Source organism: Mustela erminea, chromosome 13 (assembly GCF_009829155.1).
Source record: "Mustela erminea isolate mMusErm1 chromosome 13, mMusErm1.Pri, whole genome shotgun sequence".
Taxonomy (NCBI): Eukaryota; Metazoa; Chordata; class Mammalia; order Carnivora; family Mustelidae; genus Mustela; species Mustela erminea.
The window spans coordinates 63,435,404-63,455,848 of record NC_045626.1 but is presented as its reverse complement, the minus strand read 5'-3'; the positions used below and the strand labels follow the sequence as shown (position 1 = coordinate 63,455,848).

The window sequence follows — 20,445 nt, the reverse complement described above, 5'->3', positions numbered from 1 at the left end:
GCGCCAATTGGTCGTCAGCGTCTCGGGGCGGACCGAAGCCTGGAATCCCGCTTCCGATTGGCCATTGCTTGACTCCCGGAGTATGGTGCCTTCAGATTGGATACGGCTGTGGCGGGAAGGCTACCGCCGAGCCAAAGGCGGAGAGTTCTTGTGCCTCCTCGGCCTTTAGGTTGGAGTGGCGGTGGTTTTCCCTGCTGGACATTTTCATGCGTTTAAGTCCCCAGTGTGCGAATGGCTTCGAGTCAAGATTGTGTCGCCTTCTCACTTGGAGCCTCAGGCCCATTCATCTGCGTGTTCCTGATTCAGGTCTTTGCAAACATGACCACCCTCCTGGAAGTCTGCCCATCATCTACCTGTAACCAATCCATAGGACAGTTGCTTCACCCTGCCCAGCTAGCCAGTAAAGGACTGGCACCGAGCTTTCGCCGTGAAGATAGACTATTTATTGGTGGGGTGCCGCCCAGAAGAATGGGAAACCAATGCTCAAAGTCCCGAACTTCGTGATGCCTTATAATGAGGATTTTTAAGGGCAAAATTTGGGTCAGGGGTCTCCTGAGAAGGTGGACGCTGTTGATCGGAAGCTCATGAAATCATGTTCACAGACGTTACTTTGTTACGTGAGGTGGCTTCCTCCCATCCACGGAAGTGTGCTCTATCTCGGGGGACTTGGAATCTGAAAAACCTATTTCTTAGGTTAGAGGTATTTTGTTTTTTTTGTTTGTTTGTTTGTTTTTTGTTTGTTTTTAAAGATTTTATTTATTTATTTGACAGAGAGAGATCACAAGCAGGCAGAGAGGCAGGCAGAGAGAGAGGAGGAAGCAGGCTCCTCACTGAGCAGAGAGCCCGACGCGGGATTCGATCCCAGGACCCTGAGATCATGACCTGAGCCGAAGGCAGCGGCTCAACCCATTGAGCCACCCAGGCGCCCCTAGGTTAGAGGTTTTATTAGGAGCACCTGGTGATTCTGTGTTTGGGACAGTGCTGATCAGTTGCATCTAGATGCCTAACTAACTGTTCCGTGAGTAAGCAGTGGGGTCATGATCCTTTGAATAAGTGAACATTTCTGTCTCTTGGGCCTGCTCCATTCCCTAGCAGGTCCAGCGGTGCTTGTGGAGGATTTGACCTCTAGTGTTCATTCTTTCATCTGAACTAGCAAGATGGATGCCAGATTTTTACCTAAAGTCTGCACCCTCTTTCTTGTCCACCCCATTTCTGGTGTAGAAAGGCCTTTGCCATCCAGCACCCGGGAACCAGTTAGGATTTGGTTCCTTCTTTAATATGGACTGAGTTTCTAGAAACAAGGGAGTGGAAGGGTATACCCCAGCCTCCCCTACACCCCCAAGAGCTGGGTTGGAGCTCAGTGTCCATTTGGGGAGACTTTGGAATAATTACCTGATTCATTCCATAAAGCTTGACTCAACTTTCTTTAGGATCCAATGTGTATTTATTTTTGAGAAGAGCAGAGTAAGAGGAACTCTGGCATACTCTCAGTTTGTCACCCAAATGCCACACCCTTTCTGGCGATTCCCCAGAGTGTGTTGGAGCAGACCCTTATCTTCTTCTTAGAGAAGGATGGAGAACTCAACCCCTGCAGTGGGACACACAAGACAGAGGAGCTGGAATTTTTCTGTAGGCCTTGGGAACATGCAAACAGTATGATTAGGTCTGCCCTTAGAAAGGCAACTTTGACAACAGGAAGGAGGGAGATGGAGGGAGGTCAGGGGAGAGTCACAGAAATTAGGAGCAATCTTCCTTGCTTCTCCCCAGGAGAGTGAATCCTTCTATCTTAGCTCACCTGCCATAACAAAACACCATCGACTAATGGTTAGCTTAAGCACAGAGGTTTATTTTTTCACAGTTCTGGAGGCTAGAAGTGCAACATCAAGTTCTGGAAGGGTTGGTCTCAAGCAAGGTCTGTCTTCCTGACTTGCTAAAGCCTGCCTTCTTGCTGTATCTGCCTACAGGGGTGGAGGAGAGAGACAGCTCTCTGGTGTTTCTTTTTTAAGAACACTAATATTAACAGATTAGGGCCCCACTCATATGACCTCATTTAACATCAGTTACCTCCTATCTCCAAATACAGTCACACTGGGGGTTGGGGCTTCAACATAGGAATTGAGGGTGAAGACTCAATTTAGTCTATAGTACCCTCCCGTCTCAGGGCTCCAACTGTACCACAAAAATAATTGAATTATAGCCTCTATCACATTTTATTTTTATTTTTCAAAAACATTTATTATTTTAGAGAGAAAGAGAGCACAAGCAGAGGGAGAGGGAGATAAGCAGACTTCCAGCTGAGTAGGGAGTCTGACCTGGGGCTCAACCCCAGGGTCATTAATAAACATTTTAATATGTCAGGGGTTCTTTTTAGTGTTTTTTCTGCATATATACACTTCTACATGTTTTTTACACAATCTGGACCCAACAATAGGGTTTGTTTTGTTTTAGTAACAGCTTTTTTTTTTTTTAAAGATTTTATTTATTTATTTGACAGAGAGAGATCACAAGTAGATGGAGAGGCAGGCAGAGAGAGAGAGAGAGAGAGAGAGAGAGAAGCGGGCTCCCCGCTGAGCAGAGAGCCCGATGTGGGACTCGATCCCAGGACCCTGAGACCATGACCTGAGCCGAAGGCAGCGGCTTTAACCCACTGAGCCACCCAGGCGCCCTGGTAACAGCTTTCTTGAGGTATAATTCACATACTATACAATTCACCCTTTTTTAAAGATTTTTTTGAATTTTTAAGTAATTGTGGGGCTTGAACTCACAACCCAGAAATCAAACTCTCCCAACTGAGCCAGCCAGGCACCCGACAATTCACCCATTTAAAGTGGTGTACAATCCAGTAGTTCGTAGTATATTCATACTTGTGCAACCATCACCACAATCAACTTTAGAACATTTTGATCACCTCCCGAAGAAACTCCTGCCCTTTCACTGTCAGCTCCCAGTCCCTCCCGTCTCCCCAACTCTAGGCAACTTCTTTATTTTTTTTTTTTAAAGATTTTTACTTTATTTATTTGACAGACAGAGATCACAAGTAGGCAGAGAGGCAGGCAGAGAGAGAGGGGGAAGCAGGCTCCCTGCTGAACAGAGATTCCGATGCGGGGCTCGATCCCAGGACCCTGAGATAATGACCTGAGCCGAAGGCAGAGGCTTAACCCACTGAGCCACCCAGGCACCCCTATTTTTTTAAATTCATTTTATTTTTTAAAAATAATCTCTCACCCAACATGGAACTCAAACCTACAACCCTGAGATTAAGAGTCAGGTACTCTACGAACTGAGCCAGCCTGGTGGCCCCTGCCCTAGTCAACTTCTAATCTACTTTCTGTCGCTATAGGCCTGCCTATTCTGGACATTTAATATAAACAGAATCATACAATAATGTTTTTTTGTAAATGGCTTCTTTGACTTAACATGATTTCAAGGTTCCTTCATGTTGTAGCATGATATGTTCTTCTTAATACATAATACATTCCTGTAGTAGTAGTGTGATACCACATTCCTTTTTCTCGTAAACAGCTTTATTGAGCTACAGTTCACCTGTTTAAAGTGTACAAATCAGGGGCACCTGGGTGACTCAGTTGGTTGAGTGTCTGACTTGTTTTTTATTCCAGTTGTGATCTCAGCGTCTTGAGATCAAGTCCCTGCATTGGGCTCCACACTCAACAGGGAGTCTGCTTGAGATTCTCTCTCTCTCTCTCCTTTTGTCCCTCCCCACCCCTAAAACAAAGAAACATATCTTTTTTTAAAAAGTGTAAAATTCAACTACTTTTGGCATATTCAGAGTTGTGTAACCATTACCACAATCAATTTTAGAACATTTTAATCACCCCAAATTTCATGCCTTCTTATGGCCAAATTGGAGGGGTGTTCCATTGAATGGGTGTAGCATAATTTATTTATCCATTTATGAGCTGGTGGACATTTGTACTTTGTGGATATTATGACTAAAGCTGTGAACATCTGTGTGCAAGTTTTTGTGTGAACATATGTTTCCCTTTCTCTATGTTTGGAATTGCTGGGTCTGGGATAAACTACATGTTTGATCTTTTGAGGAACTATTAAACAAACCATGTGATTTTTTAAAAAAAGATTTTATTTATTTATTTGACAGACAGAGGTCACAAGTAGGCAGAGAGGCAGGCAAAGAGAGAGGGGAGGAAGCAAACTCCCTGCGGAGTAGAGAGCCCGATGTGGGGCTCAATCCCAGGACCCTGGGATCATGACCTGAGCCGAAGGCAGAGGCTTTAACCCACTGAGCCACCCAGGCGCCCCCCATGTGATTTTTTTATCCTGATTTTCTCCCTTAACATCAATCATGTGCATTTTCATAAATTACTAGATGGTTTTTGAACACTTGGCTTTTAATGTTCGCAAACTTCCAAATCTTAGTTAACCAATCTCCTGTTAGTGAGCATTTTGATTATTTCCAATTCTCATCATATAAACAGCATTTCATTGAACATCTCTGGGCATCAGTGTTTTTATGCAGCTCTGGTTATTTCTGCAGACCATTGAATCAACGAGTACAGATGATTTTAAGCCCCGTGTGCATGATGATAAGTCGCCTGCCTGAAAAGTTGGGTCGGTTTGCATTCTGGCAAGTTGAGTTTGTACTTTGATTGTCTCTTGGAGTCATCAGAGCAGAGACTTTGGACATCTCTGACCCCATACCCAGCTCAATATGTAGCACACAGTACAAGTTACACAAATTAGCAGGAACGAAGGAAGACCCAGTCTCTGCGTTAACAGAGGCCATGGGATGGAGAGGAGGGTACAGGTGTCCAAAATTTCATCAAGATGGGCTCAACAGGACTACTACCTGGTTGACATGGGGACTCACTGCAGACTCGAGTGGTAATAAGGCATTGTGAGGTCAAGAACCCTCGACGTTGAAGTGGCCAATGTGAGATGAGGAAGCCACCTACTACAGTCACTTAGGGACAGACACTGGTAGGGATGGGGTGAGGACTGATGGTAACTCCTTTTTGTATTTCACTCTGTGGGCAGCAGTCTTTACATGGAGTGCTGGAAGCAGTAGCTTCACTGAGCTGGCAAGGTCATCAAACTCTTTGTCCACTTGGATCTCCTGCGGAGAAACCCATTACAAGGTGGTACAGCATCACCTTCCGAGAACGTCACTGTTTTTTACTTATACACACAAGGTTTTGAAGAAACATCTTAGGGCAGCTTCTCTCATATAAATGACAATGTCATTACTCCCCAAAATATTAAAGTAGAAAAGGAAAGTGGTTCCAGGGGAGCTCCTTGGGGTCTGCACTATTTTTTGATCTGGGGGCTGATTGCATAGGTGTGTTCTGTCTGTGGAAATTCACAGCCCTAATCCACCTGCTATTTTCAGGATAGACGTTATTCCTCAATAACAAACGAAAAGCAAGGGGAGTGAGGAGAAGAATACTAGCACCAGTGGGGTCTTTCTCTACACAGGCCTTTCCTGTGAGGTCTGCTAGCTCATCCCCTCTTCATGGTGAGCCTAGCTGTAAGATTTTAGCCCCATTTCACCTATAGACAAGACTGAAACCTGGGAAGGGTTTTACTCGAACTGTCAGGATTCGGAAATGTTTCCCTTAGGGGCACTTGGGTGGCTCAGTCAGTTAAGCATTTGCTTTTTTTTTTTTTTTTTAAATATTTTATTTATTTATTTGACAGAGATCACAAGTAGGCAGAGAGGCAGGTGGAGGGAAAAGAGGAAGCAGGCTCCCCGCCGAGCAGAGAGCCCGATGTGGGGCTCAACCCCAGGACCCTGAGATCATGACCTGAGCCGAAGGCAGAGGCTTAACCCACTGAGCCACCCAGGCGCCCCTAAGCATTTGCTTTTGGCTCAGGTCATGATCCCAGGGTCCTGAGATCAAATCCCGAGTTGGGCTCTCTGTTCAGCAAAGAGTCTGCTTCTCTCTCTCCCTCTGCCTGATACTCAGCCTCCTTGTGCTCTCTGTCTCTGTCAAATAAATAAATAAAATCTTAAAAAAAAAAAAAAGAAAAAGAATTATTTCTCTTAAAGCTGAGGAGAAAATCTAGGCTGGGGAGATTAGACTAATAACAGTTAAGGAACAGGAAAATACTACACTGCATCTAGACTAGTAATACTCTTCAATTCAGAAGATCCCGTATTGGGGCACCTGGGTGGCTCAGTGGGTTAAAGCCTCTGCCTTCGGCTCAGGTCATGATCCCAGTGTCCTGCGATCAAGCCCTGCATCAAGCCCTGCATCGGGCTCTCTCCTCAGCGGGGAGCCTGCTTCCTCCTCTCTCTCTGCCCACCTCTCTGCCTACTTGTGATCTCTCTGCCAAATAAATAAAATAAAAAAATCTTAAAAAAAAAAAAAAAAAGATCCCGTATTGATGCTTCAGGATTTGGTCCCAGGCTTGTCTGATTCTCACCTCTGTGCTGTTTCCATTACATTAAATGCTCCTGATACTAACCATAGGTTATACGGAATAATCACATAGTTTTGCTGAACAGTTTCATATATCATCCCTTTATTTATTTTTTAAAATATTTATTTAAGTGATCTCTGCACCCAATGTGGGGCTCAAACTCACAGCCCCGAGATCAGGAGTCACATGCTCTTCTAACTGAGCCAGCCAGGGCCACTCCCCCCCCCCTTTTTTTTAAATGATAAAAGCCAATGCTAACAGGAATTCTCAGAGCAGGAGGGACATGGTCAAGGCAAGCTAATCTTTGGCTTTGGAGCTGTAGAAACTGGGCCGGCAGAAGGAAGCAATAAGGCTGTCTGACATCAGTTGTTCCAAGCCTGAAGGATTGGAATTGTAAAAAAAAAAAAAAAAAAAGTCTCTGGAAAGGTTTTGACTTAAATCTGGGTTGACATCAACCAGAATTAGAATAATCAGAATTAGAGGGACGCCTGGGTGGCTCAGTTGGTTAAGCGGCTGCCTTTGGCTCGGGTCATGATCCCAGGGTTCTGGGATCAAGTCCCACATCAGGCTCCTTGCTCAGCAGGGAGCCTACTTCTCCCTCTGCCTCTGCCTGCCTCTCTGTCTGCCTGTGCTCACTCTCTTTGACAAATAAATAAATACAATCTTTAAAAAAAAAAAAGAATAATCAGAATTAGAATAAGACTAGACTTCCTTTTAATAACTCTTATTTGGAAATTCTCTCCTTAATGTGTAATTGCTTTTAGTTTTCTATTAAAAAGGCACAAGTTCTATATTAAAAAGACACCTGGGTGGCTCAGTGGGTTAAAGCCTCTACCTTCAGTTCAGGTCATGATTCCAGGGTTCTGGGATCGAGCCCCACATGGGGCTCTCTGCTCAGTGGGGAGTCTGCTTCCCCCTCTCTCTCTGCCTGCCTCTCTACCCACTTGTGATCTCTCTGTCAAATAAATAAATAAAATCTTAAAAAAAAGAAAAAGGCACAGGGCGCCTGGGTGGCTCAGTTGGTTGGACGACTGCATTCAGCTCAGGTCATGATCCTGGAGTCCCAGGATTGAGTCCCACATCAGGCTCCCAGCTCCATGGGGAGTCTGCTTCTCCCTTTGACCTTCTCCTCGCTCATATTCTCTCTCACTGTCTCTCTCTCAAATAAATAAATAACATCTTAAAAAAAAAAAAGGCACAAGTGAATGAAAAGGAGTCTTAATCTCCGTCAAGGCCACATGAGTGACTCTTCCAGCACCATGATATGCCTGCAGAGAGAAGAGACCAGATTGGGGGCGGGGGGCAGGGACACTTTGTAAGTACTGAACCTGCAAATCCGTGAACATCAGGCTTTGTGTCCTCTGAGCCACCTATTATCTCGGCCAATGAAGAACCCAGGCAGGGGTTGGAGGTGAGACCATGTCGGTACCCCCCAGTCTGGAGTGGGAATAGAGCCAGAGTGGCTCTGTGATCCAAATTCTGGCCTGGGGGTAGTGGCTCTCAGACTCAGCCACACTAAGCATCAGGGCAGGGCACTTTATTTCTCTAATCCCCACTTTCTGCCTCTAAATGATAACTCATGCAGCTGTTGCGAGGATCACAGATGAGATTAACGAAAAGCTCTTACGGAGAAATCCAGGAGTTCTAGGGCGGACGTTGGATTCTCTTGGACAGACTTTAGAACTCCAAAGCAGCCTTCGCCTCGCATGGGATTCCTGGACATCTGAGAAACACACACACAATTGAGAAAAACCGAGCCCAGGGAGACTGGTGGGTCAACTCCAAAGGGAAGGAGGGATTCCTCATGTCTGCTGAAGTGACTCAGGACAGCCCCACTGTCTCAGCTCAGAAGTCGTCTCTGCTCACAGAATGCCCTTCAGGAAGCTCTTGAGCCAGGGAAGAGGGGAAAAGAATATACACTGGCTGAGTAGCCCCCCATGCCCAACTCTGCCAGATGTCAAAGATAGGGACACACAGGGCACATCCCTACCTTTATTTATTTACTTTTTTAAAAAAGTTTTTTTTATTTATTAAAGATTATTTTATTTATTCATTTGTCAGAGAGAAAGAGAGCACAAGCAGGCAGAGAGAAGTCAGCTTCCTGCTGAGCAAGGAGCCTGATGCAAGACTCAATCCCAGGACCCTGGGATCATGACCCTAGCTGAAGGCAGCCACTTAATCAACTGAGCCACCCCAGGCATCCCTATTTGTTTACTTTTTAAATTTATTTATTGTACAGAGGGAGCGAGAGAGCACAAGCAAGGGGGAACAGTAGGGAAAGAGAGGGAGAAGCAGAGCTCTCCCGAACCGAGCAGGGAGCCCGATGCAGAGCTCAATCCCAGGGCCCTGGGATCAAGACCTGAGCCTAAGGCAGACCCCTAACCATCTGAGTCACCCGGGATGTCCCACATCCCTGCCTTTAATGAGCTCACCCATCTTGGGGACGAGAGGAAAAGGAAACATGAAAACCCAGTGCAGTGAGAGTGTATCACCTCTCCTTGGGAGGTAAAGGTCAGGCAGGGGCTAAAACACCTGCCTTGAGCTTTACAGGGGAGGTATGCAGAGCTACATATTTCAGCAAGAAGAGCCGGGGAAGCAAAACAGAGGGAAGAGATTGCACCACGTGTAGAAAATTCAGAGCAGCTTGGGGTAAGAGAATGAGCTTCACAGGTGGAAGGCAGAGGGGTGATGGCAAAGCTTGGAGTCTAATGCATAGGGAATGCCGTACAACTAAGCCTGGATGTACAACTAAGCCTGGATTTACCCAGAGGGGAGCCGCTGACAGGCTTAAAGCCAGGAGGGGTGGGAGCAGGTTTCTGGTTTAGAAAGATCACCTGGTGGGTAAGAAGGAGGGGCCAGAGATGGGAAACTAGCAGGTCCATAGAACTTGAGGGGAAATAAGAAGGAGGAGCAGGGAGCCTTGGGATTCAGCAGGAAGCAAGATGAAGGATGGAAGGCATGGGGAAGAAAGGTAGGGGTGGGGCGCCTGGGTGGCTCAGTTGGTTAAGTGGTTAAGCGCCTGCCTTCAGCTGGGGTCAGGATCCTGGGATCAAGCCCCCCACCCGCACATTGGGCTTCCTGCTCAGCGGGGAGCCTGCTTCTCCCTCTCTGACTCCCCCTGCTTGCGGTCCCTCTCCCTGTCAAATAATAAATATTTTTAAAAATTTCACAAAAAAGGGGGGGTGAGCCCTGGGCCCCCACTTCTGACTCCATGAGGAAGTCTCCCCCACCCCCCACCCACAGGAGGCAGTCCTTAGAGAGAGATGATGTCTTCAGATTGTGCTTTGTACCCATGGGACATCCAGGAACTGTCCAGCAGGTGGCTGGAAAGGGGGATCCAGAGCTTAAGAGAGGTCTGGATTGTATGGGGGAGGGAGGTGGTGGTGGTGGTGGCAGGGGTGGAGGGGTGGGTGGGAGAGGAGAGAGTCTCGGGCTGGGGATGGGAGGACTACACCACGGCTCCTCTGCTGGTTGAGGGTGCCGAAAGCCAGGCGGGGCTGGATGCCCCCTGGACCTGGCAGCGCTGTCCACTGAGCACTTGCCATCGGCACAGTGGCCCTCACGGACCTGCTCCACCCTCAGTTGTACCCTCCCTTCTCTGTCCTCTGCTCTCAGTCCTGCCTAGCCGCTCCTAGCCCCCTGGCAACCCTGAAGGAAGGAACCCCTGGTATGCACATGAGGCCTTGGGTAGGTCTGACTATGGCCAATAGTACACCTTGGCTGACCCGATGGGCTGAGAAAGAGGAAGGCCAGCTGGGAGGTAGGGTGACACTGCTGGGAGGGAAGCAACGATGAGGGAGGAGTTGGAAGAAGTGCATGGGTCAGTCCAGAGATGGATGAGTGAATGGCAAGGGAAAGAAGGAGGTCACAAGAGGAAGCCAGGAGGCCCCCCTCCCTTATCTGGGATTTAGAACCTGTGTACTCCACTGCCAGAGGAGTGGAGAGACATGGCAGGGGAGGGATCTGTGTGGACATGTACAGGGGGACCTCCCCCATCAGGCTAGCACTCACAACAAGAATCCTCAGTGTCTGATTGACCCGGAGGCCCAGGCCCAGGCTCAAGGCTCCCACTGCAGAGATGCGGTTGTTGCTGCAACAGAAAGACATGAACATTTTGCTACATTCTGAGAAGCTGTGCAGGAGCATGGACCCAGCTGGACTTTACAGTCCAGCCTCCACTGATGCTCCAGGGACCCTGGGAAGGTCAGTATGCAAAGACTGGTTAGTGACTCTGCCTCACTGGAGGCTCCCAGTGTTCAGGGAGATCACTCAACAAACACCTTGAGCACCACCCCCCTCCCTAGCAGAGGCCAGCTGCTGCCCCCAGGCCCTCAGAGCTTAGCAGGTCCTCCCACATGTCCCACCCCCCCCCCCCCGCCATCAACACCCCATTCCTATCAGCATGACAGCATCTGTGCTGGAAACCACTCAGGTCCCTCCTCACGGCCTCTCCTCCTGCTTCTCCAGATGGACCTAAGCTCTGGCCCCAGCACCTCTCTTGGCCACTTTAGCTCCGAGCCAGTCCCTCTCTCCTCTGACCTCTCAGGCCCCAGCTCTGGCTTCGAATTCCAGCATGTCTCATAGCCTCTTCTGGCCTTAGCTCCTTCCATGGGAAGGACAGAATTGCGTCAGGCAGACCCTGCTCACTCCAGCAGCACCCCCAGGGGAAGTGCTCAGCCACACAGTCCAGGACCTACTGGGCTTCTGCCTCTCTCTTTCTCTGTGGTTTGATGCCTCTGCTCTGATTACTTGCCCAGGGCTGGGATGCTGCCTGCGCCTGCAACAGCAAATCACACAGGGCAGGCCCCCAGCAGTCACCTGCTGAGCAGAACATGAGCGCTCCCCCACACCAGTCTCTGCTGAAGATGTTTTGTTTATTTATTTGTTTGTTTGTTTTGCTTTGTTTTGAAGTAGGTTCCCATGCCAAGCACGGAGCCCAGTGCGTGGCTTGAACTCACCACCCTGAGATTGAGACCTGAGCTGAGAGCTGAGATCAAGAATCAGATGCTTAACCGACTGAGCCACCTTGGCACCCCTCTACTGAAGCTGTTTTACATATATGTTTTTAATTCTCAGCCCCCGCCTCTGCAGCAGTAATTATAAGACCCAAAGGACAATGCTGAACTTGAGTGAGGGGGCCAGAGCTGGGTGCTCTTGGATTGTGGCTCAAGCCCCATCATGGTTAGATTGTGGTATGTTTGCAGATTAAGGTGGTAAACAGCAGGAAGATCTTGGAGTCCCTGAGGGCTCAGGTGACTTTGGACGTGGAGGCTGTGACACAGAGACCACTTTATTTTTCTTTTTTAAAGATTGTATTTATTTATTTGTCAGAGAGAGAGAGAGCGCGCACAAGCAGGCAGAGTGGCAGGCAAAGGCGGAGAGAGAAGCAGACTCCCTGCTGAGCAAGGAGCCCAATGTGGGACTTGATCCCAGGACCCAGAGATCATGACCTGAGCCGAAGGCAGTGGCTTAACTGACTGAGCCACACAGGCACCAGGGACCACTTTATATACCTCACCTCATGCTGAGTTCCTCCAACACGTTGTTGGTCTTAAGTGCCTCACCCACTGCGGATGCTCCAGGATCTCCAAAGCCATTGTATGAGATGTCCAGGACTCTGAGGAAGATGTTTGCCTGGAATGCAAGAGTGAAGCCAGGAGACCACTCCCCCGCCCCCTCCCCCCCAGGAAGGTGACCAGGGACCACAGCCTCACAGCCCAGGAGGCCTGAGGAGCAAAAAAACACAGACCGAGAGCAGAAGGTTGGAGGTTCCAGGTAAGAATCTTGTGGCTGGAATGATGGTGACCAGGAGACTTGAATGAATGGGAGCATAGCACCAAGGGTGGGTGTGGATGACCCTCAGAGACAGACTTGATGATCTGGCTCACACCCACTTGGGGACCCAAGGGAAGGTTCTCTGAGGCACAGAGCAGGATCCCAAAGGGGCTCCAGGGAAGGGTTGTTGGGGGACTGTGATGGGGAGAAGGGTAGGAACTTGTGGCTGCACTGGGAAGACAAAGCCTGACCTGCCACTCGTGGAGCAGGATCCCCAGGTCAGCCCCACGGGAGTGGGCCAAGCAAGGCAGCTGCTTCCATTTCCTGAGGAGAACCCCACAAAGGGAGCCGGCACTAGGGACATCCTGGCAGGGGCTAGGAGCCACCCATTCCCGAGACCTAGGAACCACAAGATCCAAGGAAGCAAGTGGTATGTTTCAGAGCATGTGCAGGACCCAAGGGTGCAGGGTGTCACCTCAGAGAAGCATCTGCATATGCCCTCAGTGAGCACCAGACCGCACAACGTTCCCCCCTCCCACCAACCATATGCCTATAATATCTATAATATCCGGAGAAGGTATGGAACATTCAATCATAGACCCTTCAGGAAGCATCACAAGAACAAGCATCGTGTTTTGGAGTCGTGAAATGGGGCTGGGAAAATTGAAATCACCAAACAAAATATTTTGCAAGCTCTTCTTAAAAAGATCCAAGGCTCATTTCTGAAGAGCTGTAGAGACAGGGAGCTGGTACCTGGGAGACCTGTCCCCACAGGACAGACCAGAAGGGTAGACAGGTTGTAGGGCTGTTCATACCTCCAGTCCCCTAGCAAAGGCTACAGCTCCTGGTCCTCGAAGGTGATTCCAGCTTATATTAAGCTCAGTGAGTCCTGTATTTTCTGCCAGGGCTGGTCCAAGTATCTCCCCTTCAGAAACACCAAGACAGGTCTTACTCATTCTGTACATTCCTTCAAAAAATGATACTAATGACAGTGGTGTGCCAGGGTCTCTACTGGGTGACAGGGTCACCAAGTTGAACACAATATGGTCCTGCCCTGTCCTCAAGGAATTCACATTTAATAGGGGAGATACAGTTGATTCTTTTTTTTTAAAAGATTTTATTTATTTATTTATTTGACAGACAGAGATCACAAGTAGGCAGAGAGGGCTGGGGGGTGTGTGTGAGGTGGGGAAGCAGGCTTCCTGCTGGGCAGAGAGCCTGATGTAGGGCTGGATCCCAGGACCCTGGAATCACGACCTGAGCCGAAGGCAGAGGCATTAACCCACCGAGCCACCCAGGCACCCCCAGTTGATTCTTGAACAACATGGGGTTGGGGCACCAAACCCCTGTACAGTTGAAAATCTTCATGTAACTTTGACTCCCCCAAGCCTCAACAACTGACACCTACTGTTGATCAGAAAGAAAACCTTACTGAGAACATTAAGTGTTGATTAACACATTTGGTAAGCTATATATATTTTAGATGCTATATTCTTAAAATAAAGTAAGCTAAAGAAAATATTATTGAGGGGTGCCTGAGTGGCTCAGTGGGTTAAGCCTCTGCTTTCAGCTCAGGTCGTGGTCCCAGGGTCCTGAGATTGAGCCACGCATAGGGCTCTCTGCTCAGCAGGGAGCCCGCTTCCCCCTCTCTCTGCCTGCCTCTCTGCCTACTTGTGATCTCTCTCTCTGTCAAATAAAAAAATATATTACTGATAAAATCATAGGGGGGCACCTAGGTGGCTCAGTTGGTTGAGTGTCCGACCATTGATTTCAGCTCAGGTCATGACCACAGGGTCGTGAGATCAAACCCCATGCCGGGCTCTACACTGGGTGCGGAGCCTGCTTGAGATTCTCTCTCTCCCTTCCCACTGTATGCTCCCAATTTCTCTATCTCTCTCTCTAAAATAAATAAATAAATCTTTAAAAAGAAAATCAACAGAGAAAATACATATATAATACTGTATTTATAAAAAACTTGCATATAAGTGGACCCATGCAGTTCAAATCCATGTCCAACTATAAACACAAATTAATGGAATATGAGGTATCATAGACTACAAACAGGGATGTGTTGGAACAGGGTAGGGACAAACCCAGCCTTAGGTGGGGGTGTCAGGACAGTGAGGACAGAGAGATAACCTTTAAGATTGAGGGTCTCACCACCTGTGTAGGCACACAACAGCAGAGAACACACACAGGAAACTGCAAATGTGTGGAGGTATGAGGAGCGCGAAGCACTTGTGGAAATGCCCACAGGCCTGGCAGGCCGGCGGGAAGCCACTGAAATGAGGTAAGAGTGATGGGCACTAGAGAGAGGCTGAGAGGCTTCAATGCTGGGCCAAGTCTTTGGGGCACCAACCAGTTAGTGGTGAGGCTTTAAGAAATGACAAAGCTGGGCTCCTTAGTGGCAGGTGTAGGGTATGGACTGAGGTGGGCGGGGGCAGAGAGGTGAGGAGGCTGGTGCAGCTGTGCGGAGAGAAGGCACTTGTGGGAGAGAAAAGGAAGTAGCAGTGCAGGGTAAGAGACCTTGAGACATTTTTAGCATATAAAAATGGACAGAAGTCCCACCACCCACCATGTTCTCTACTCTGTCAGGATTCAGCCAGTCTGACCTGCTCCCAGTGCTCAAAAGCACCAGCACCAATATGACTCTGGGTTGTCCCCCTGGGTAGAACTCCTGACCCCCTCTTCACCTGGATAACAGCTCCTCATCCTTCTAACGGGGGCTCACAGCATCAGGAAGCCTTGCCTGCCCAGCTGGGTTGTGCTGCCTTGAGCCCCATGTCCAATGTGCTTCCATTCTTCCAGGCCTTGGTCTAATGACCTCTCTTTGCCTGGTCAGTCTCTCCCAACAGCCCAGAAGTCTCTCAAGAATATGAATTGGGGGGCACCTCGGTGGCTCAGTGGGTTAAAGCCTCTGCCTTCAGCTCAGGTCATGATTCCGGGGTCCTGGGATCAAGCCCCACATCGGGCTCTCTGCTCAGTGGGGAGCCTGCTTCCTCCTCTCTCTCTCTCTCTCTCTCTCTCTGCCTGCCTCTCTGCCTATTTGTGATTTCTGTCTGTCAAATAAATAAATAAAATCTTAAAAAAAAAAAAGAATATGAACTGGAACACTCTCCATGGCCTCAGCTCCTCATGTGGTTTAATAAGGCTGGTTTGAAGAAGGACAGAGGAAAAACAGATGCTCTAATTGAGCAGAACTACCTTGCTCAGGGGTGCCTGCCTGGGTCAGTCAGTAGAGCATGCAACTCTTGATCTCGGGATTGAACTTGGGTGCAGAGATCGTTTAAAAATAAATTCTTAGGGTAAGAAAAGAAGAAAAGAAAGGGAAGGAAGGTAGGAAGAAAGGGAGGGAGGGAGAGAGGGAGGAAGGAAGGAAGGAAGGAAGGAAGGAAGGAAGGAAGGAAGGAAGAAAAGATAGCCTGCTTGGCCAGAACCCACTGCTGCAAGATGCTTTAGGACCTTGGAGAGCTCCCTGCAAGGCAGCCAGCTGGGACTCTCTGGGCAGCCTCCCTGAGAACAGGACTCTGGATTCCCAGCCCAGCACTTGGTCTGATACCCACAGATTCTCAGTTACAGGTACGTACTTTCCCCCTTCCTCAGATACTTCTAGTACTGGGAGGAGAGGGAGGTGGTTCCCGCTTTGTAGGTAAGCCCCTTCTTTGCTGAACAACTAGAAGATGAAAAGTTTCCTCTACATACATGAATTGGCCTCTTGAAATTTCAATGCTTAGACTTCATGACCATGACCTCTGTAGCCAACCATGAGGTAGGTGCTACCTTTGCCTTGGGTCAGATGGGGAGATGGAGACCCAAGCTCTTCACCCTTCAAGGGAGTCAGCCCCACCCACAAATCCCCACTTGAGGAAACAAAATGTTCCTGCTGAGTTTTTCTTTTCTGAGCTGAAGACCACCCTACCTCATTGTGTAGCCTTCACAGGGCCTTAGCTTCCTGCCTTGTCCTTCCTGGCTGCCTCTCCAGTGCTCACCTTTTCACTGTGAAGGCCCAGGGGGACACCTATACTTAGTTTGTTGGAAGTCTGAAATGATTTTATTTATTTATTTGAGAGAGAGAGAGAATTAGTGAGGGAGAGGGAGAAGCAGACTCCCCACTAAGCAGGGAATCCAACAAGGGGCTCGATCCCAGGACCCTGGGATCATGACCTGAGCTGAAGCCAGGTGCTTAACTGAATGAGCCATCCCCTCAACTTCTTTTTTAATTTCACAGACTTCTCATAGTAATTTTCTTAGAAGGTAAACAAGCTATCTGGCAGTTAAATTCTAAGGCTGATCCTCAAAGGCCAAGGTTGGTACCACCTCTACTCTAAGCTGCTTGAGACAGAACAGTGATTCCCAAATTTTCTTGATCAGACAAATCTCCTAAGGCACCTATTAAAATGTAGATGCATGGGCTCTGCCCCGCCAAGATTCTGGTTCAGCAGGTTTAGGGCCCAGGAGGAATCTGTGTTCCTAATCTCTGGTCCCAACTGATTCCTATAATTGATTGGAGTGGTTGAAGACAGACAGGTAGAAGTACATGCTCCTGGCAAAGCAGATAGCCTCTGCAAAGGCCCTGGGCACAAAAGTGGTGAGATCAAGGAATCCAACCAATGTCTTCCACAGCACTTGCAATAAGATCTTGATGCCTTTTGCCAAGATTTGTAGGCCTGTAGCCCTCCACCTCTTCACCCAGAGCCCACCAGCCCCTTCACCTCACAGCACAGCCCCTCTCTCCTGGCTCACTAGCCCAGCCACACCGATATCTATCAGTCTGGGAAATAAGCCTTCATGTTCACTCTTCCTCTGCTTGAAATGCTCTCTCCCTGGTCTTGCCATGGCTGATTTTTTCCTACCCTGCACATTTCAGCTGAAATGTCATCTCACAGGGCCCTCCCCAGCCACCTAAGGCAAGGGGTCCCCATTCATCCCCATTCATCTCCATTCATCAGGGCAATTCATTCATGCCCTGTTTATTTTGTTGCACCAATAATTATGGAGAATTATCTCATTAATAGGCATTCCTTGAGGCCAGGGACTCTGTCTTGTTCACAACCAGGTCACTAGGGGCTAAATCAGCATCCAGCAGTCCATGGCAATCTGTGGGATGGATGAAGAGTTCTGTGTGGAAGGAGCGGGAGAGGGGCAGGCCAAAGTGGGACATGGGAAACAGGAGCCAGAGCATGAATGTTCAGAGAGGCCCTGTCAACCTCCACCCACCCCTGCCCCAGGAAGATGGGCTCGAGTGCCCCACGGTGGCTCTGACTGGATGTTACCTGCATGGTCATTCAGCTGGTTATAGCTCAGGTCCAGGGATTTCAGTCCTGTGTGAGCCAGCAGGAGTTCAGCAAGGTACCGGGCTGCGTGCTCCTCCAGGCCGTTCCCTGCCAGTTGTACCTTCTGCATGGTTGGGTTCACTGTGAGGGCAGCACAGATCGCCTGGGCTCCCACCACTCCCATCTGGTTCTCCGACAGGTCTACATCTAGGGGTTGGCAGCAGTCCTCCATCAGTGGGATCCAAAGCCAGGTACTGCCCTCTTCCCCCTTCCTCTATCCCCGAAATCTCCAGGCCTAGGCAGCGGAGGAGGCGAGACAGCCAGACAATCTTGGGGTGGCACAGGGACTGTGCCTCACATCAGCTAGATCCATCCCCTCAAGCCCCAGGCAGCTTCTCTGATGCCCACAACCCCTCCATGTATCCACAAGCTTCTTTGCCTCAGGGTTCAAACCGCCTACTTCGTGGTCTGTATAGGATACCCGTGAGGAAGGTTCCTGCCTGACAGCAATGTACCACACCCACAGAAGTCTTCACCGATGCATTTCTTTGAACTGGCAATGACAGCCCAGGTGACCAGTGCATAGAGCATGTACGTGAGCCGGGCTCCTTGCTGAGCCCTTCATATGCAGTTTCATTTCATACTCAGCACAACCCCAGGGGTTAAGTGCTATTGTTGGGGCCATTTCACAGATTGAAAACTAAGGCTCAGCGAGGAGGAGCAGGTTGCCTGGGGCCTCCTAGCTCATCAGTGGTAGAGGTGGCATTTTCATCCAGCCCCACTTCTTTCCACCCAGCCCTCCACTCTCTCACATTGTCCATCGCCTGTGTCTCTGTTAGAGGACCCTCTCACCCAGCATTTAGGCAATAGGAGGCCACCATAAGCAGGGGGTTGTTGGCCAGAAGAGGAGCGGGTGGGGGGCAGGCTGGGTCAGGAGGGGAATAGTATCCAGCACTGGGGGCACCACAGAGAGACTAACACCACCCCGACCCACCCCTGCCCCAGCAGCACCAGGTCATGGGTGAGAAGACCTGGCTATGGGGGAGCCCACACCCCCAGGAAAGGGAGGACTCAAATCTGCCCATCTGCCCCAGGCTCAGCACCTACCAGAGATAATGCTGGTTTTTCTCAGGGCACCTGCCAGGGCCTCCACGCCGGCCCCACAGAGCCCATTGTCTCGAAGGTCCAGCCGCTTGACATAGGGATTTGAGGTCAATGCTGAAGCCAGAGCCCGGGCACCCTGGGATAAAGAGGAGCCTGAGTGACCTGGTCCTTCCCAGGGGTGAAGGCCCCAGACACAGCTGGCCACTACCCTGGCTCATTTCCAGGGCTCAGTCCACCCAGTGCTTGGATGGCCCTCTCCTTCCCACATGCCCAAGGGACAGGGACACCTTCTTATCCTTCTAGACTTCACCCAGATCTCACCTCTTGGAACCTTCCCTGGCTGCCCCCCCAGCCGGTTAGGGGCCCCCTTGCAGACCCCCCAACCATCACACTGAATTCTGTCATAGCCCTGATACCACCTTTCACCCAGATGTAGGGATGGTACATGTCTGACACACAGAAAGGCTGGGGAGTGTGTGGTATGGGCTCAGGAAGGGGCCACTCCCATGGCTGGTGTCTCACGGGTCCTGTCACTTCAAGCCTGGCTCCAGGGTCTCTCCAGGGTTACCTGGGGCCCCAGGCCACGGTGCCGCAGGTTCAGCTCTGGGGTGCGACCCTGGCGCAGGAAGCAGGAGGCCGGCACAACACGATGGGCCTGGCAAGATCTCAGGTACAGGGTGTCCTTGGTCAGTTCTCCAGGCCCACGGATGCCTGACAGAAGATAGGGAGATGATAAATGTGGGTCCCTCCCCAGGATGGATCCCTCCCCAGACACAGTTGCCTACTCTCTGCCCTGTGTTACCATGCAGCCTGTGTTCCCCCCTAGAAGTATTTCTTCCCGTGCTAATAGGGAACTGAAAGTCAGACAAAGCAAGTCCTTTCCCTAAAGTCACACAGCTTGTAGTTAATCTTGGCAGAGCCAGAACTAGAACCTTTCAAAGTACATGCTGTCTTTTCCACTGGATTACAAAACATGTATGTTTTGTGAATATTTTATGGGGGAAGAAATCGAAACAATTCTAAGTTCTATACATTTATTAGCTTAGTTGTTCCTGTGGGTTGGGAAAACGCCCTGATCCTATTCCGGGGTGGGACACCCCTTCTTACACTGTTTGGCGGGTTTAACATCACTCACTTTGGAGGCATTTTCTAAAGGTGGAACTCCTGACACGGCCAGGAGCATTGTGAGGAGGGCACGGGGCTAGCTGGAGGTGCTGCCGGCAGTCCCACAGGTGTCCCACAGAGGGGTGCGCTCCCTGCGGGACAGGAATCTCTTCCTCACTGGGCCCCAGCCTGCCCCCTCCACCCCTGCTATAGAAGCTCCCTAGGTGAGGAGACAGGCCTGCGCTCATCCCTGCCCGAGAGCACCTTCCATCTCCTGGTCGGAGTCTGAATCAACGACCGAACCCTCCTCGGCCTCTGGGGGCCCAGCAAGACGCCCAGAGGCCGCTGCCACCTCTTTCTCCTGCTCTTCCTTCACCCCCGACCTCTGGCACCGAGCCCTCATGGTTACGCCGATCTCTCACTCCCGGGCACTGAGGCCGGAACTGTGCGGCACAGCACCTAGAGCGCAGCCCGGGAATATGGGCGGACCCTCCGGCTGAGTTGACCAACCGAATGTGGCGCACAGCGAACAGGCGCCCGCTGCACCCAATAGAGACGAGCCTCCCCGGGAGCCGTCGCCCGGCAACCCGATGTTGTTGGTTGCTACAGAAACCGCCGCTGGAGTGGGGCGACCTTTAGCCTACTCAGGTTGGGCAGATGAGAGCATGCGCCAGGGTTTCAGCATCGCCCTCACACTTTCCGCAGACTGAGGAACACGGCTGACCCCCAAACCTCTGCTTTTTGTCCCTACGGTCCGCGGGCGCGCTGCACAAGAGAGCCTCGGTCACCC

The 20,445-nt window shown here is 50.0% G+C and overlaps 1 protein-coding gene across 4 annotated transcripts; it reads right to left on the bottom strand.

The window, feature by feature from the left end:
* Positions 1-4,418: 4,418 nt before the first annotated feature.
* On the bottom strand, positions 4,419-20,154 carry LRRC74B (leucine rich repeat containing 74B). 4 transcript variants are annotated; one of them, XM_032309600.1, is made up of 9 exons: positions 19,920-20,145; positions 19,120-19,262; positions 18,555-18,687; positions 17,448-17,654; positions 12,990-13,099; positions 11,918-12,033; positions 10,411-10,489; positions 8,027-8,122; positions 4,419-5,092 (listed from the first exon to the last, which is right to left on the bottom strand). In XM_032309600.1, exons 1-9 carry the CDS (start codon positions 20,056-20,058, stop codon positions 4,937-4,939), a joined length of 1,179 nt encoding a protein of 392 aa, XP_032165491.1. In that variant the 5' UTR covers positions 20,059-20,145; the 3' UTR covers positions 4,419-4,936. The 4 variants fall into 4 exon arrangements, with proteins under 4 accessions (XP_032165491.1, XP_032165490.1, XP_032165488.1 ...); XM_032309599.1 differs by lacking the exon at positions 19,920-20,145 and adding an exon at positions 19,687-19,913; XM_032309597.1 differs by lacking the exons at positions 4,419-5,092; positions 8,027-8,122 and having other exon boundaries at positions 9,509-10,489; positions 11,918-12,213; positions 19,920-20,154.
* Between the last annotated feature and the right edge of the window lie 291 nt (positions 20,155-20,445).